Source organism: Hylobates moloch, unplaced genomic scaffold (assembly GCF_009828535.3).
Source record: "Hylobates moloch isolate HMO894 unplaced genomic scaffold, HMol_V3 SCAFFOLD_12, whole genome shotgun sequence".
NCBI classification, from domain to species: domain Eukaryota; kingdom Metazoa; phylum Chordata; class Mammalia; order Primates; family Hylobatidae; genus Hylobates; species Hylobates moloch.
In genome coordinates, this window is record NW_026652287.1 from 24,391,365 (window position 1) to 24,408,069 (window position 16,705).

The 16,705-nt window shown below is 54.7% G+C and overlaps 1 protein-coding gene across 1 annotated transcript; it reads left to right on the plus strand.

Moving 5' to 3' along the window:
* Nucleotides 1-3,921: 3,921 nt before the first annotated feature.
* On the plus strand, nucleotides 3,922-12,154 carry TMEM119 (transmembrane protein 119). Its single transcript, XM_032168779.2, has 2 exons — nucleotides 3,922-4,009; nucleotides 9,599-12,154. The coding sequence occupies exon 2, from the start codon at nucleotides 9,613-9,615 to the stop codon at nucleotides 10,462-10,464; it is 852 nt and encodes a 283-aa protein (XP_032024670.1). The 5' UTR covers nucleotides 3,922-4,009; nucleotides 9,599-9,612; the 3' UTR covers nucleotides 10,465-12,154.
* Nucleotides 12,155-16,705: the final 4,551 nt, after the last annotated feature.

Sequence of the window (16,705 nt, forward strand, 5' to 3'; positions counted from 1 at the left end):
CGCCCGCCACCACGCCCGGCTAATTTTTTTTGTATTTTTAGTAGAGAGGGGGTCTCACCGTGGTCTCGATCTCCTGACCTCGTGATCCGCCCGCCTCGGCTTCCCAAAGTGCTGGGATTACAAGCGTGAGCCACCGCGCCCGGCCTCTTTTTTTTTTTTTAAGACGGAGTCTCGCTCTGTGGCCCAGGCTGGAGTGCAGTGGCGCAATCTCGGCTCACTGCAAGCTCCGCCTCCCGGGTTCACGCCATTCTCCTGCCTCAGCCTCCTGAGTAGCTGGGACTACAGGCACCCACCACCTTGTCCAGCTAATTTTTTGTATTTTTAGTAGAGACAGGGTTTCACTGTGTTAACCAGGATGGTCTTGATCTCCTGACCTCGTGATCCGCCTGCCTCGGCCTCCCAAAGTGCTGGGATTACAGATGTGAGCCACCGCGCCGGGCCTTCCATTTCCAGATTTTCTGACACGGGGGCTGCTGCAGAAAAAAAGGGCTCTGACCTCCCAACATGCTAACTGATTCTGGGCAGGTCGCACCAGCATGAACCACAGTTTCTGTGTCCACCAAGTGGGCTTCCTGCATTCATTCAGTTCCCCACAAGCACATAAGGGGCCTGCTGTGTTTGAGGCACGGTGCTGGGGGAGCAAAACCGAGTGCTTTGCGGGTGGATGATTCCAGCCCCATAGGGAGCCAGTAATAGTAATATTCAACTTGGGGTGGCAGGCAGAATAATGCCCCTCCCCACAAAGATGCCTACAGCCTAATCCCTGGAACCTGGAAGTATGTTACCATTTTTTTTTTTTTTTTTTTTTTAAGATTTGAGGTCATGCTCTGTCACCCAGGCTGGAGTGCAGTGTCACGATCATAGCTCACTGTAGCCTTGAACTGCTGGGCTCAAGCAATACTCCCACTTCAGCCTCCCAAGTAGCTGGGATCATAGGGATGTGTCGCACCCAGCTAATTAAAAAAAATTTTTAGAGACAGGGTCTCACTAGATTGCCCAGGCTGGTCTTGAGCTCCTAGCCTCAAGTGATCCTCCCACTCAGCCTCCTGAGTAGCAAGGGTTCCAGGTGTGAGCCACTGCACCCAGCTGAGTGTGTCACACCTTATTTGGCAAAAGGGATTTGCCGATATGGTTAATTAAGGCTCTCAGGGAGATTATCCTGGATCATCAGGGTGGGGCCAATGTCATCACTAGGGGCCTTCAATGTGGTAAAGGGAACTGGAAGAGAGATGGCGGTATGAAAAGGACCCCGCCTGCTACCACTGGCCGGGAGGGTGGAGGAAGAAGCCTAAGAGCCAAGGAATGCCAGCAGCTTCTAGAAACTTGAAAAGGTAAAAAAACAGATTCTCCCCCAAAGACTCCAGAATGAACGCAAGCCCTGTTGACACTTTGATTTTTAGCTTCACGAGGCCCGTTTGGGACTCTTGACCACAAGAACTGCAAGACCATGAATGTGAGTGGCTTCTGGCCTCTAATCTGTGGTCATTTGTTACAGCAGCAACGGGGAACTATACGCTTGGCCGTGGCCTGTGCTTTTGACATCGCTGAGCACATGCATGCTCCCTAGCTCCTCTGCCTTCCCCCGCCAGCTTCCGAGTAGTAGGGAGTCTCCATCTCCATTTTACAGAGGAGGAAACAGAGGCTCCATGTGGGGCAGGACATGGTGGAGGCAGGATTTGAAGTGGGTCTGTCTGCCTCTTGCTGGATGAATGAATGAATGAATGAATGCATGAATGAATGAATGAATGTAAGGGGCTGCTAATCCGCGGGACTCCTCAGGTCAGCCAGACGTCCTGGTTCCAGGGCCTGCCACTAACTCACCTCAGATCCCTGCTTGAACCATTAGAACTCACCTGCCTCACTTTCCCCCTCTGTGAAATGGGGCTCCAACCCCTATTCAAGCTACTATCACTGGGGGCATTGTGAGGCCACAGATCCCAGAACAAACCCTCACTGACTCCCTACTGCCTCCTAGGTGACCTTCCAAGACTTTAGCCCAGCTCCTGCCAATGTCTCCAACCCTTACTACCCCTCCTTCAGGGGGATGCTCTGCCCAGGAGGGAGAAGCACAGAATGAGGGGAAGGGGACTCCGAGAGCTTCCCTCAGGCTGGGCCTCCGGGGCCACCTGTACAGGGAGCAGGCTCTATTTGGGTTGGTTGTGTCCCTGCTCCTCGACGTCCCAGGGTCCCCAGACTGCAGCCCTCAGAATGTTGGGTAAGGGCCTCGTCCCCTGCTGGTGGGCCCTGGGGGAGGTTTGGCTGCCCCTGCCCACCCCATGTCTGGTCTAAGACAGGTCAGGTAGGCCTGGAACACCCCTGGCCACCTTAAAGTGGGCGCAGCCACTACAACATGTCTGTGGGTGGCCACTTGCCCCTGGGACATGTGTGTGCATGAATGTGTGTGTGCGTGTATTGGTGGATGGTTCCCTGTTCCCTGTAAGATGCAGGGTTTGGGGTGATTTCCAGAGAAGATGGGAAAGTCTCTGATTTTATATCCCAAGCAAATGAGTGTCCCAGTTTTCTGGGGGTGAGTGAGGGCTGCTGGGACCATTGCAGGGAACAATGATAATCTAGGCTTGGTTCCTACCCAGAGTGCACGCACTCATCCTTCACGCTCTCCCCTGTTCCAAACCCGCACTGGCTCCGTACTGCCTCCAACCTTCCGAGACTTTAGCCCGGCTCCTGTCAATGTCTCCGACCCTTACTACATGATCCTCTCTTTGGTCCATGCTCCAGCCTAATCTAATTGCGGTGGCTTGTGCGTGGTGGCATTCCCAGCCACCATACCTTTACCCACGCTGGTCATTCCATGCAGAATGCCTTTCCAGGGCCTGCTTTTCCCGCTCCTGCTCATTCACAGGCATGCCCTCCAGGATGGCTTCCTGCCTCTTTCCCTTGGGGGATTGATCTCTCTGTCTTGGGGTTCTCTGAGCCCTTGACCTGACCCTTTTCTGTTTGGCAAAAAAGTAATTTACCTCGGTGTCCTTCTTCCTGGGAGTCTGTGAGCTCCCCAAGGCTGGGCTGTGCCTGATTCGCCTCTGGAACCTGCTTAGCACAGTGCGTGGCCTGCTACAGGTGTTCATTGAGTACTTGCTGAATGAATGCATGAATGAATGAATGAATGAATGCAAGGGGCTGCTAATCCACAGGACTCCTCAGGTCAGCCAGATGTCCTGGTTCCAAGGCCTGCCACTGACTCACCTCAGGACCCTGCTTGAACCATTAGAACTCACCCTGCCTCACTTTCCCCCTCTGTGAAATGGGGCTCCAACTCCTAGTCAAGCTACTATTATTTGGGGACATTGTGCACGGGCCACAGATCCCAGAACATCAGGGTCAGGGGTAGCCCAGAAAGCTTCCTGCCCATCGCTATAAATGGGAAACTGATGTCTGGAGAGGGAAGGGCAGAGCTGGGCTCCCTGTCTCAGGCTTGGACCCACCATCAGGCCTCTCTCTAAAACGAATCCCAGCTGCCACGCTGCACCCTGAGCCTGGAAGCCTGAGCCACACAAGGACGGGGAATTTTCCTTCCCACTTCCAGAGGCCTCTGAACCTCCCTGACATTGTCCCCTTTGGAGGGTATTGCGCAGCAGGGTGGGCAGAACCCCAGCTCACTGTCTGGGGGAGCGCTGCAGGACAGCCTTGTCTGTCTGTCTGTCTGTCTGTCTCAGCCTGCCCTGGGGACCCGAGGTCAGGGAGGAAGTGCCGCATCTGGTCTTCCCCAGAGCGGGAGTGTGAGCAAGGGTGGGATTGCGTGTGGCCCAAGAGTAGCCCCTCCCCTCCCCCTGTCCCCACCCCAAACCCTCTTAATGAAATCAAGCTGGCCCTGCGGCCCAGCCGGGGAGGGAGGAAGGAGGAGGGACGGGAGGAGGGACGGGAGGAGGGAGGGCGGGCAGGCGCCAGCCCAGAGCAGCCCCGGGCACCAGCACGGACTGCCTCTTCCAGCCCAGGCACCCCCCACTCTCGCTCCATTCGGCAGGAGCACTCAGTCCTGTACGCCAAGGAACTGGTGAGTCCTGGGGTCCCCTCCTCTGTCCTGAGAGCCTGGAGCTATCTTGGAGCTTAGGGACTGGGGACTGTCGGAGCACTCTGGGGGGCCTCTCTAAGTGTGTGTGGGCTTTGAGTGTGTGTTTGGTGTTGTGTGCATGAGTGTGGTGGAATCTGAGTCCCATGTGCGGTGCTGGGGTGGGCCAGGGTGGGCCAGAGTTTTGTGTGTGTGCGGCTGGGGCCTTGGTATAGGGGGTGTGTTGCTTCCACTTCTCTGCAAGTGGACTCCAGGCTGTTGCTTCCAGGATCTGTGTGAGGGTGATGTGGACGGTATTGTCCTGTGTGCAGGGATCGGCTGTGTGTCAGGGGGTTGTGTATGTGTATGTGTTGTGTGTCCGTGTGTGTTCTCTGTGTATTGTGTGCATAGGCCATGAGAGCGCTGTCGGGTGTCTCAGTGCTGTGTGAGTCGGTGTGCCTGTGTTGTGTGTCTTTATATTGTGTGTCCATGCTGCTCTGTGTGTGTGTGTGTGGAGAGGGATTGTGCCCCCAGGACCCCCTTCCCCATCCAGACCTCCAGGGGCCCAGGTCCCTGTCCTTGGCTGGCCCTGGGGTCAGGGGCATGTGCAGTGCTCCAACCAGAACCCCCTCCCCCACACAAGGCCACTAATTGAAGCCAGGTTTCCGTGGGCCGCCCCTCCCCCAAAGGCCACCAGTCTCTGGGTGGGGGTGGGGCAGCCCCCGGTCCCCTAGCTTCAAGTCTTGGGGTCCCCAGGCCTCAGGGGTGGATCTGCACTCCTCCACATACTCAGGACCATCTTAGGGCATTTGTCACACTTACACACGGCCAGCCCTGCCTGACATGTCCCCAGGCAGGGAGTCCTGGGCAATCACGTGGTACCTGCTAATTGGCACCCACTATGTGCCAGGCATGGCCGCATCTTGTCCTAACAGCAGTCCAGGGATGTGGCTCTTATCCCCATTGTACAGATATGGAAACTGAGGCTCAGAGAGGTGACATGCCCAGCCCAAGGACACATAGCCGGGAAGTGACCTCCTCTGGGATATACCAAGACAGGCTTCTCTGTCCAGGGCTCTGCCGGGCTCACCCCTGACTTTCTGTGTGACCTGGGCAGGCTGTTTCCAGTCTCTGGACCTGAGTTACCTCTAAGGTGAAGCAAGAAACGTTGCACCTGATCCCAGCTCCTAATGGCCTGTGAGATTCTGAGCCCTTGAAAAAATCAGGGTCCAGGGGGGAGGTGGGGGGTACCTGGTAGGCAGAATAATGACTTCAGAGCTGTCCAGAACAGTGCTTCATTCCACAGATGGGAAACTGAGGCCCAGAGAGGGCAGGGACTGTCCAGGGCCACACAACCATCTTTTTTGAGGCTCTGCTGACTGCAGGTGGGGCTGGGTCCTCCACACGTTGCCCCCACCTTTCCCTGAAAGCCAGGAGGGGTTGTGGGGTGCAGGGGACTCTGAGAGTCAGGGTCTCAGCCTTAAAGAGCCAGTGGCAGTTTGTGTGTTCTCCTTTCTTGCCCTGTGCCTCCAACTTCGTGTGTGTGTCTGTGTGTGTGTGTGTTGCATGTGTATGTGTGTGTAGGTGTATGTGTGCATGTGTGTGTGTAGGTGTATGTGTGCATGTGTATGTGTTTGTGTGTGCATGTGTGTGTTTGGTTCTGCATTCCTCGGCGGCCAGAGCTGAAGAGGTTTCACAGAACGGGGTGAAAAGGTTGGTCTTTTCCTGGGTGGCGGCCGGAACAGACAGTGAGCGCGTGTTCCCATCCGGCGACGGTGCTCATTTGTCGACTCAGGGTGGGAAATTGCTGGCTGAACCTGGAGCTCAGCTAGGGAAGGAATTCAGCTACCCCAGACCCCATCTTTCCTCGGGGCTCAGCTACTCTGCACCAGGCACTCTCTGAAAGTTGTCTCATTTGGCTCTAACAGCTCTGAGAGGCGCTACCTGTGGTCACCCTGTCCCAACTTATGGATGGGGAATGTGAGGCCCACAGGAGCCAGACCACAGAGCTGGATGCGATGGAGCTGGGATTCTTGACTCAGCCAGAACTTGAGTGGGTCTCCAGCCACCCGTGGTCCCAGCTGCCCTCTGCAGTGAGAAGTGGTAGTTGTTGCCACGAAAGCTCTCTCCTGGGCTTGACTGGGGGTGGGAGGCAGAGAGGGGACTGGCAGGTCACAGACCCTAAAGCTCAAGGTTGTCTGTAGGAACCTTTGCTAACAGGTGCCAGAGAGGGGAGGGGGTCCTTTCCTCATTTAGCATCTGACAGGTGATGTCCACCAGCGGGAACAAGCCATTCCTGGCTCAGAGTGTGTGGTGTGTGCATGTGTGTGTGGTTGTGTAGGTGAGTGTGTGTGGTGTATGTGTATGGTTGTGTATGTGGAGTGTATGCATATATGTGTAGTGTGTGCATGTGTGTATGATTGTGTGTAGTATGTGAATGTGTGTATAGGGGTGTGTGTGTGTGGCATGTGTGTGCGTGGTTGTGTGTGGGGTGTATATGGGTATGTGTGGTGTGTGTGCATGTTTGTGTGTGTGCATGTGTGTATATGATTGTGTGTGTAGTATATGCATGTGTGTATATGGGTGAGTGTGTGTGGCATGTGTGTGCATAGTTGCATGTGGGGTGTGTGCATGTGTGTGTATGATTGTGTGCATAGTCTGTGCATGTGTGTATATGGGTGTGTGTGAGTGTGTGGCATGTGTGTGCATGATTATGTGTGGGGTGTGTTTGGGGATGTGTGTGTGAGTGTGTGGCATGTGTGAATGGTTGTGTGTGTGGTGGGTGTGCATGTGTGTGTATGGCTGTGTATGAGTGTGAGTGTGGTGTGTGTGAATGTGCATGTAAACTCCTGGGATCAGACAGAGGAAGATTCAGATCCCAGCTCAGCTACTCACCATCTGTCTGTCCTTGGGGAAGTCACTGTCTCTGAACCTCCGTTTCCTCATCTGTAAAATGGGGATAATGAAGCTGCCCCAGGGCTCCTGTAGGATTAAAGGCATGAAAAGGGCTTAGATGAGTACCCGCGAGGAAAGCACGGGTGACCAGCTCATTTAAAATGAGCCCCTGAGAAGCTTTGTCTCTTTTTTTAAAAATTGAAATAATTTAATATATTTCATAGATATGGAGGTTTCCTTACATTGCCCAGGCTGGTCTTGAACTCCTGGGCTCAAGCGATCCTCCCAAGTAGCTGGGACTACATGCATACACCACCAGGCCTGGCTACTTTTTTATTTTTTTGTAGAGGTGGGGTCTTACTATGTTGCCCAAACTCCTGCCCTCAATCAATCCTCCAGCCTCGGCCTCCCAACGTGCTGGGATTACAAGTGTGAGCCACCACGCCTGGCCAATTTTGCCTCTTTCTATGTCCTGGAATTATTGTTTTATTTTTTGCCATGTAAGCCAGTTTGTTCACATTTAATTTCTTTTTTTCTTTTCTTTTCTTTTCTTTTTTTTTTTTTTTTTGAGACAGGTTCTTGCTCTGTCACACAGGCTGGAGTGCAGCGCCAACTCCGCTCACTGCAGCCTCAACTTCCCGGGCTCAGGCGATTCTCCCACCTCAGTCTCCTTGGCACCTGGGACCACAAGTGTGTGCCACTAGGCCTGGCTAATTTTTGGTGTTTTTAGTAGAGACAGAATTTTGCCGTGTTGACCAGGCTGGTCTTGAACTCCTGAGCTCAGATGATCCTCCCACCTTGGCCTCCCAAAGTGCTGGGACTACAGGCATGAGCCACCACACCCGGCTGATGCAATTAATTTCAATGAAAGCCATGTCACAGAGAAGCCTCAGGTCACCTGGAACAAGCCCCTAAATGGCCCAACCTGGTTCCTACCTCACCTCCAGAATCCTCATGGTACCTGTGGGGAAGGTAGTGTCCTCTGCTTCACCAAGCAGGCCCTGAGGCCCAGGTGCTGGAGATGTGACCATAGCCAAGGCCTTGGGAACCTGGCTTCCTCCTCCAGCCCGGAACTTGCTGTGTGGCCCTGGGCCTGCCCTTTGCCTTCTCTGGGCCTCTGTCTCTCCACCTCAGTTCCCTCAGGCCTCAGGACAGGATATCCTAAGGCTTTTCCGTGTTGAAGCTTCTAGACCCAAGCCAGCTTCTGGGACCTGAGCCTGGGCGGGGCAGGGGTTCTCACAGGACAGCACAGTGAATTGTCCCTGGGTTTGAGCAGCTGGGAGCCCCCAGCTCACATCGGCTGGGAGAGATAGTGTTTTGAAACTCAGCTCCTCTATCAACTCTGGCTATGAGGAATTAATTCATCAGCCGGGCTGTCTGGGCCAGGTGGGGTCTTGGGGTTCACCCGGGAGCAGCCTTCCATCGGGGCAGGGAGGCCCCCGGCTCATCTAGTTCCCATCTAGTGGAGGTGGGGCTCATCGGCGGCTCAGCTTTGTCTCGGGAACCAGGACTTCCCCACCCCGGGGCCCATCCTGGCTCCTGCTTGTGAGGGCAGCCACAGGGGGCTGTCTATGCATGCCCCTGGCATCCATGACCCCTGCCTAGCTCAGAGACCTGGAAGCTTCAAACCCTAGGAATCTTTTTTTTTTTCTTGAGATAGGTTCTCGCTCTGTCGCCTAGGCTGGAGTGTGCAGTGGCGCGATCTCGGCTCACTGCAACTTCCGCCTCCCGGGTTCAAGCGATTTTCCTGCCTCAGCCTCCTAAGTAGGTGGGATTACAGGGGCACAACACCATGCCTGGCTGATTTTTGTATTTTTAGTAGTGACAGGGTTTCACCATGTTGGCCAGGCTGGTCTCGAGCTCCTGACCTCAAGTGATCTGCCCACCTTGGCGTCCCAAAGTGCAGGGATTACAGGTGTGAGCCACTGCGCCCGCCCTGCTAGGAATCTTTTGCAGAATAAGGTGGAGCTGGGCTGGCGGAAGGTTTGAGAAAGCCCCTGAACCACCAGGTTGTGGCCGCGTGGAGCCACTTTGGCCGCCCAGTGCATAGGACGAGACCCTGAGGGGAACGGGACCACAGAGAGGCTGGGGGCTGGAGGGAAGGGTCCCAGAGTTGTGGGTAGGGGGTGAGGTGTCACTCAGCAACCTCGGTCACTCACTCGGTTTCTCACTTACTCAGCCCTGCCATCATTTCTCACTTTCTGCTTGGATCCAGACCCAACTCTTCTCTGGCAAGTCACCACGTCCCTCTCAGCCTCAGTTTTTTCATCTGCAAAATGGGGCTAATCATAGAACCTCCCACACTGGGCAGCGATCAGGATTCATTGAGAAATTCCATGTAAGAAACTTAAAACAGTGGCTGACACATAAAGCCACAAAAGTGTAAGTTATCATTATTAATTCAGCCACGCCAATCAGGGTACATTTATTGAGCACTTACTGTATACCAGATATCGGGCCAAACCCTGGGGAGGCCCAGATGAATAAGATTCAGCCCCTGACCTCCGGGACCTCCAGGAAAGTGGGGGAGCACATCTGTACTCCACAGCTGAACCAGCCGGGCTCAGGCCCTGGGAATGGAAGGGACTTGCTAGAAGGTGTTTCATGCTCCCTGTTCCTCCTGGGGGCTGGTGAGCCTGTTTCTGAATCCTGACACTCTAGAGTCCCGCCATGACTTCTCTCTTCCCCCCTGTCTCACAGGTCCTGGGGGCACCATGGTTTCGGCAGCAGCCCCCAGCCTCCTCATCCCTCTGTTGCTGCTCCTGGGGTCTGTGCCCACTACTGACGCCCACTCTGTGCCCCTGAAGGCCACGTTCCTGGAGGATGTGGCGGGTAGTGGGGAGGCTGAGGGCTCGTCGGCCTCCTCCCCGAGCCTCCCGCCACCCTGGACCCCGGCCCTCAGCCCCACATCGATGGGGCCCCAGCCCACAACCCTGGGGGGCCCATCACCCCCCACCAACTTCCTGGATGGGATCGTGGACTTCTTCCGCCAGTACGTGATGCTGATTGCTGTGGTGGGCTCCCTGGCCTTTCTGCTGATGTTCATCGTCTGTGCCGCGGTCATCACCCGGCAGAAGCACAAGGCCTCAGCCTATTACCCGTCATCCTTCCCCAAGAAGAAGTACGTGGACCAGAGTGACCGGGCCGGGGGCCCCCGGGCCTTCAGTGAGGTCCCCGACAGAGCCCCCGACAGCCGGCCTGAGGAAGCCCTGGATTCCTCCCGGCAGCTCCAGGCCGACATATTGGCCGCCACTCAGAACCTCAAGTCCCCAACCAGGGCTGCACTGGGCGGTGGGGACGGAGCCAGGATGGTGGAGGGCAGGGGGGCAGAGGAAGAGGAGAAGGGCAGCCAGGAGGGGGACCAGGAAGTCCAGGGACATGGGGTCCCAGTGGAGATACCAGAGGCGCAGGAGGAGCCGTGCTCAGGGGTGCTTGAGGGGGCTCTGGTGGCCAGTGAGGGTCAAGGGGAGCTGGAAGGGTCTCTCTTGTTAGCCCAGGAAGCCCAGCAACCAGAAGGTGCCCCCGAAAGCCCCTGTGCTTGCAGCAGCGTCCACCCCAGTGTCTAACAGTCCTCCCGGGCTGCCAGCCCTGACCGTCGGGGCCCCAAGTGGTCACCTCCCGGGGTATGAAAAGGCCTTCGGCCCTGACTGCTTCCTGACACTCCCTCCTTGGCCGCCCTGTGGTGCCAATCCCAGCATGTGCTGATTCTACAGCAGGCAGAAATGCTGGTCCCCAGTCCCCCGGAGGAATCTTACCAAGTGCCATCATCCTTCACCTCAGCAGCCCCAAAGGGCTACATCCTACAGCACAGCTCCCCTGACAAAGTGAGGGAGGGCACATGTCCCTGTGACAGCCAGGATAAAACATCCCTCAAGGCTGGGTGTGGAGGCTCACGCCTGTAATCCCAGCATTTTGGGAGGCCAAGTCCGGACATCACTTGAGACCAAGAGTTCAAAACCAGCCCTGGCAACATTGTGAGACTCATCTCTATAAAAACAAAAAACAGTCCACTAAATCAGCCACATCAATTGGGAATCATATGTCACAGGTCATTCGTGGGGCAAACATCACTACTTTTCCATCAAGGGAGTAAAGAATAAGTGGGAGTTTTGGAAGAGTTTGGATGAGAGATGCCGAGGTGCCCAGCGTTCATAAGGCAACATGCAGCCTGGCGTGAAGCAGTATTTTGGAACTGCAAATGGTTCCCATCTTGTGTCCTTTCAATGCTGAATATTTTAGTGTCATTCTGCCTGTGCTCAGAGCTCCAGCAGCAGAAGTGGGTGTGGTTAATTAGGACACGTCTGTGAGAGGACCCCTGTACACATTACGACAGGTCCCTAAATGAGTATTTCCCAAACTAGGTTCCCGAGGCACTCTTCAGAAGCAAGATTTTTTTTTTCTTTTCCTTTTTTTTTTGAGACGGAGTCTCGCTCTGTCACCCAGGCTGGAGTGCAGTGGTTACAATCTTGGTGCAATCTTGGCTCAGTGCAATCCGCCTCCCAGGTTCAAGCGATTCTCCTGCCTCAGTACCTGGGATTACAGGTGCCTACCACTGCGCCCAGTTAAATTTTGTATTTTTAGTAGAGATGGGGCTTCACCATGTTGGCCAGGCTGGTCTGGAACTCTTGACCTTCAGGTGATCCACCTGCCTCGGCCCCCCAAAGTGCTGGGATTACAGGCGTCAGCCACCGCCCCGGCCCAAACTACTTTTTAAAACAGCTGCAGGGTAAAATCCTGCAGCACCCACTCTGGAAAATACTGCTCTTAATTTTCCTGAAGGTGGCCCCCTGTTTCCGGTTGGTCCAGGATTAGGGATGTGGGGTGTAGGGCATTTAAACCCTCTCAAGCGCTTCCCAAGCACCCCCTGCCTGGGGGTGAGTTTCTCATCCCGCTACTGCTGCTGGGATCAGGGTGAATGAATGGAACTCTTCCTATCTGGCCTCCAAAGCAGCCTAGAAGCTGAGGGGCTGTGTTTGAGGGGACCTCCACCCTGGGGAAGTCCGAGGGGCTGGGGAAGGGTTTCTGACGCCCAGCCTGGAGCAGGGGGGCCCTGGCCACCCCCCGTCGCTCACACATTGTCTGGCAGCCTGTGTCCACAATATTCGTCAGTCCTCGACAGGGAGCCTGGGCTCCGTCCTGCTTTAGGGAGGCTCTGGCGGGGGGTCCTCTCCCCCATCCCTCCATCTGGGACTCCCCCAACCTCTGCACAGCTCTCCAGGTGCTGAGATATAATGCACCAGCACAATAAACCTTTATTCTGGCCTGAAGTCTCACCAGTTTTCTGGGGGGTGGGGGGAATGAGCCTGCTGGGGAGGGGCTCTTGCATGGGGATGGGGACAACTTTCCGGGGAGACACATCAGCCCAGCCCTGGAGGGTGAAGGGACAGATCGATGTGGGAAAGAAAGGAAAGACTGGTGATCCCGAGGAATGGGCTGGAACTCATGTCCCCAGGGGTGGAGCACCAGCTCTGGACTTGTGGCCACGCAGACCCAGGTTCCATGCCCAGCTCTGCCACTGACTGTGGCCGTGAGAGAATCACTCGCCTGTCTGTTTCCCCTGCAGGTGGTTGAGGACTGGGACTGGTCTCATGGACAATGCCCCCCTCACTGCACCCTTGGCCGGGATTGGGAGTAGGAGGCAGCCCTGGCCCTGCAGTCGGCCTCTGCCTTCTGTCTCCCCACCCACAAAACTCCTCTTGGTCTTTGATGGCAAGTTCCTGCAGCGACTTCTCCCCCGCACCCTGGGCCTCAGGAGCTGCCAGCTGGAATCCAGATGTGGCTGGGGCTGGGAGCATGTGCTGGGTCCCTGGGGCTGGGGGGCAGTGGGCCATCCCCTGCAGCCCCTCCCCCCCACCGATCCCACCTCCACCCGGAGGGGGCCCCAGAGGTTTGGGTTTCATAACACACAATGGCCTCTGTCTCACTCAGTGGGGAAGGGCCCTCCCTTTCTCAGTCCAGCCAGGCCCGCCAAGAACAGCAGGAGGGTGGAAGAGGAATACCTGTGTGCTGCGTGGCTGTGACCCAATCGTTCAACTTCGCTGGGTGTCACGGGCTGTGCTTTCTTCTTGTTCTCAAGCTCCTGCGGGGTCTTAGTTGTTGTGACGTGACTGGGAAGTGCATGAAGCTTCCCTTGAATACACAAAAATCTAGTAAAACAGAGGCAATCATTAGAGACCCTGGGGGAGCAGGCGGGGGTGAGCTCCCTGATCAGCGGCTCCAGTCTGCAGCCTTCCACTAATGCTCAGCGGGACCCTCCAGAGGACATGGAGTCCATGACCTCAGCCATAGCCTGTGACCCCCAAGACTGGTGGGGGGTGAATGAAGGAGGCGTTCCGAGCAACAGAGCAGTTCACCTCTTCCTCACCTCTGAGCTTTTACAGCTGCTGTTCCTTCTGCCTGTGACACCTTTCCACCCCTCCCAACATCCTGCTGCCTTACTAACTTCCCCCTTATCCTTTAGCTTCTGGCCTAGATGTCCCTTCCTCCTGGGAGCCTTCCCAGATAGCTTCCACCCCACCCCCCTTCCACAGTCCCTTGGCTCAATGATAACAATGGCTTCCAATTAATGAGCCCCTGTTATGTGCCAGGCCCTGCTCTCAGTACTTGGCATCATTAACTCGTTGAGACTTGCAGCCCTCTGAGGTGGGCACTGTTACTATTCTCATGTCACAGATGTGGCAACTGAGGCCCAGAGAGGTGATGATGTCGGCTGCCCAGGTCCCAGAGCCAGGATTCCAGCCCAGCAATTTGATTCCAGCATCTGAATTCTCCACTGGGCTCTAATGCTTCTTTGAAGAATGAATGAATGAATGAATGAATGAATGAATGAATGAATGAATCCCTTGGGAAGGGGGCAGCAGGGCTCCTCTCCTGCTTAAAGCCACTCCAATCTGCTCTTACATCTGAGGTGGAGTTACCTAGAAGGGGCATTTTATGGGCACACATCTGGCTGGGCACCAGTGAACACTGAGCCATAGAGGGAGATGGTGGTTGCTGGGGGGTAAGCAGGATTGGGGGAGATTTGGGCTTGAGGCTGGGGGAGAGGGTTCCACTGTTCTGAGGGGCCCAGGAGTCTGCCAGGGCCTGAACAGTTTCCCACTGTCTCTGGGCTTGTAAAATGGCACAGCTGCCACCAGCCTGTGAGTCTGTCCCCGAGCCAGGCCTGCTGTCATTCTAAAGAGGGAGGGGGAGGAGAAGCAAAACTACCCCAAGGCCTCAACCCCAGCTCAGGGTAGAGATGGGGGATTCTGGTCAACTGTGTGGGTGCTGAGGGTGCTAAAGGGCCACTGGTTGGAAGTGGGGCCCCTTCCCAGCCCCTTGCTCTGCTCAGGAGGGCTGGGCCTTCCCTGGCTGGGGCCAAGTCGAAGGTGAGAGTGAGATCGGGCAGTGCGCACATCTCTGCTGGGCACATTGTCTTTAACCCTCTTGTGATGTTTAAGGTGGTTCTGGTCTCATGGTCACCTTGTCTGGCTTCAGTCCCAGCTCCACTCTTTCTTAGCTGTGGAGCCTTGGGCAAGTCGCCTCACCTCTCTGGGCCTCCGTTTTCATGTGTGTAAAGAGGGAATGACCCTACCCCGTGTAGCAGGGGTTTCCACCTGCACATCGGGATTACCTGGGAGTTTAACAAAACACTGGCTCCTAGCCAGGTGCTAGGTGGCTCACACCTATAATCCCAGCACTTTGGGAGGCCAAGACGGGAGGATCACTTGTACCAGGAGTTCGAGACCAGCCTGGGCAACATAGGGAGTCCCTGTCTTTAAAATAATAATAATAATAATAATAATAATAATAATAATAATAATAATAAAAAATATCCAGGAGTGGTGGTGGGCACCTGTGGTCCCAGCCACTTGGGAGGCTAAGGCAGGAGGATTGACTGAGCCCAGGAGGTTGAGGCTGCAGTGAGCCGTGATCACACCACTGCACTCCAGCCTCAGTGACAGAGGGAGACCCTGTCTCAAAAAAAGTTGACATCTAGGCCGGGTATGCTGGCTCATGTCTGTAATTCCAGTACTTTGGGAAGTTGAGGCAGGAGGTTTGCTTGGGCTCAGGATTTTGAGACCCGTCTGGGTAACATGGTGAGACCCCATTAAAATTAAAAAATTAAAAAATTAAAATACTGGCTCCTGGGCCCCACCTAGACCAATGACATCAGATTCTCTGAGGATACAGCTGAGCAACTGTCACTGCCAAGATGCAAAGTCCACAAGAAGAGAGGCCTGGGGGTTGGCCCACCACTGCCTCTCTAGCGCTTGGCATGGTTCCTGGCACACAGTAGGGGTTCCTTGTGTGTGCATGTACAAGTGTGTAAGGCTGAAGGAGGGCATACGAATCAGTGTACCATACATCCATAACCATATATCCATAACCATATTTAACCCACACTGCATTCCCCACAGAGAGCTGAGCAGTATCAGTACCCGCATTGCACAGATGAAGAAACTGAGGCTCAGAGAGTTGCAGTGACTTGCTTGAGGTCGCACAGCCCATCAAAGCTGGGATTCGAACCCAGGTCTGTCTAGTTCCTCAAGGCTCTTCAGCTGCCTCATTTTAGAACATATCTATGGTCTAAAGGCCAAGCCTTCCACTATCGGTGCAGTGGGGTGTGTGTTTCATCATAGGTCCTGCATCCCTGTTTCGACCTCCCCTGTCCTCCTTCTCCTGGGGGTGTTGACTGTGGGTCACGCCTGTCCTGTGTGTCTCGCCTGTCCTGTGTGTCTCATTCACACAGGCCTAGAATCATCCAATCTGCTCCCGTTGGGATTAATTAATCCTCTGGTTGTGAGGTGGCCCAGGAGAAAGTAGCAGGTTCATAGCTTCTCTGATTTCCAACCACGACTATTTCATAAGCACCTACTATATGCCGGGTATTGGGAACACAGTGTTAGCACAACGGACCTGAAGCTGTATTCTAGTGGAACAGATGAAAATTAATCAAAGAATGATCTAGACGCAGCTACAGTGATTAATAACAGAAATAGCTGCCATTTGTAAAAGGGCTATTATGCACATGGCTGGCGCTTTGCCAATAATATTTTTTTGCAGCTTTACCGAGGGTTAACTGACACAGAATAAAATGCACGTATTTAAAGTGTACAATTTGGCCAAGCCCAGTGGCTCATGCCTGTAATCCCAGCACTTTGGGAGGTCAAAGCAGGAGGATCACTTGAGGCCAGCCTGGCAATGTAGTGAGCACCCTCAACCCTATCTCTACCAAAAAAAAAAAAATTTAAATTAGCCAGGGCCGGATGCTGATCGCTCACGCCTGTAATGTCAGTGCTTTGGGAGGCTGAGGTGGGAGGATCCCTTGAGCCCTGGAGTTTGAGACTAGCCTGGGCAACATGGTGAAACCCCATCTCTACAAAAAATACAAAAATTAGCTGGCATAGTGGCGTGCATGTGGTCCCAACTACTTGGGAGGCTGAGATGGGAGGATCGCTTGAGTCCAGGAGGTTGAGCCTACAGTAAGCTGTGACTGCACCACTGCACTCCAGCATGGGTGACAGAGCGAAACCTTGTCTCAAAACAAAAAAACCCCAACCCCCCCCTCCCAGAAAAAAAACAAAAACAAAAACAAAAAACCCAGCTGCATGTGGTGGCTCACACCTGTAATCTCAGCACTTTGGGAGGCCGAGGCAGGTGGATCATGGAGGCAGGTGGATCATGAAATCAGGAGATCGAGACCATCCTGGCCAACATGGTGAAACGCCATCTCTACTAAAAATACAAAAATTAGCTGTGCATGGTGGTGCACACCTGTAGTCCCAGCTACTCGGGAGGGTGGGGCAGGAGAATCTCTTGAACCCA

Bases quoted from the DNA above. Each gene is read 5' to 3' on its own strand.
- TMEM119 (XM_032168779.2), top strand. From the start codon at position 9,613: ATGGTTTCGGCAGCAGCCCCCAGCCTCCTCATCCCTCTGTTGCTGCTC.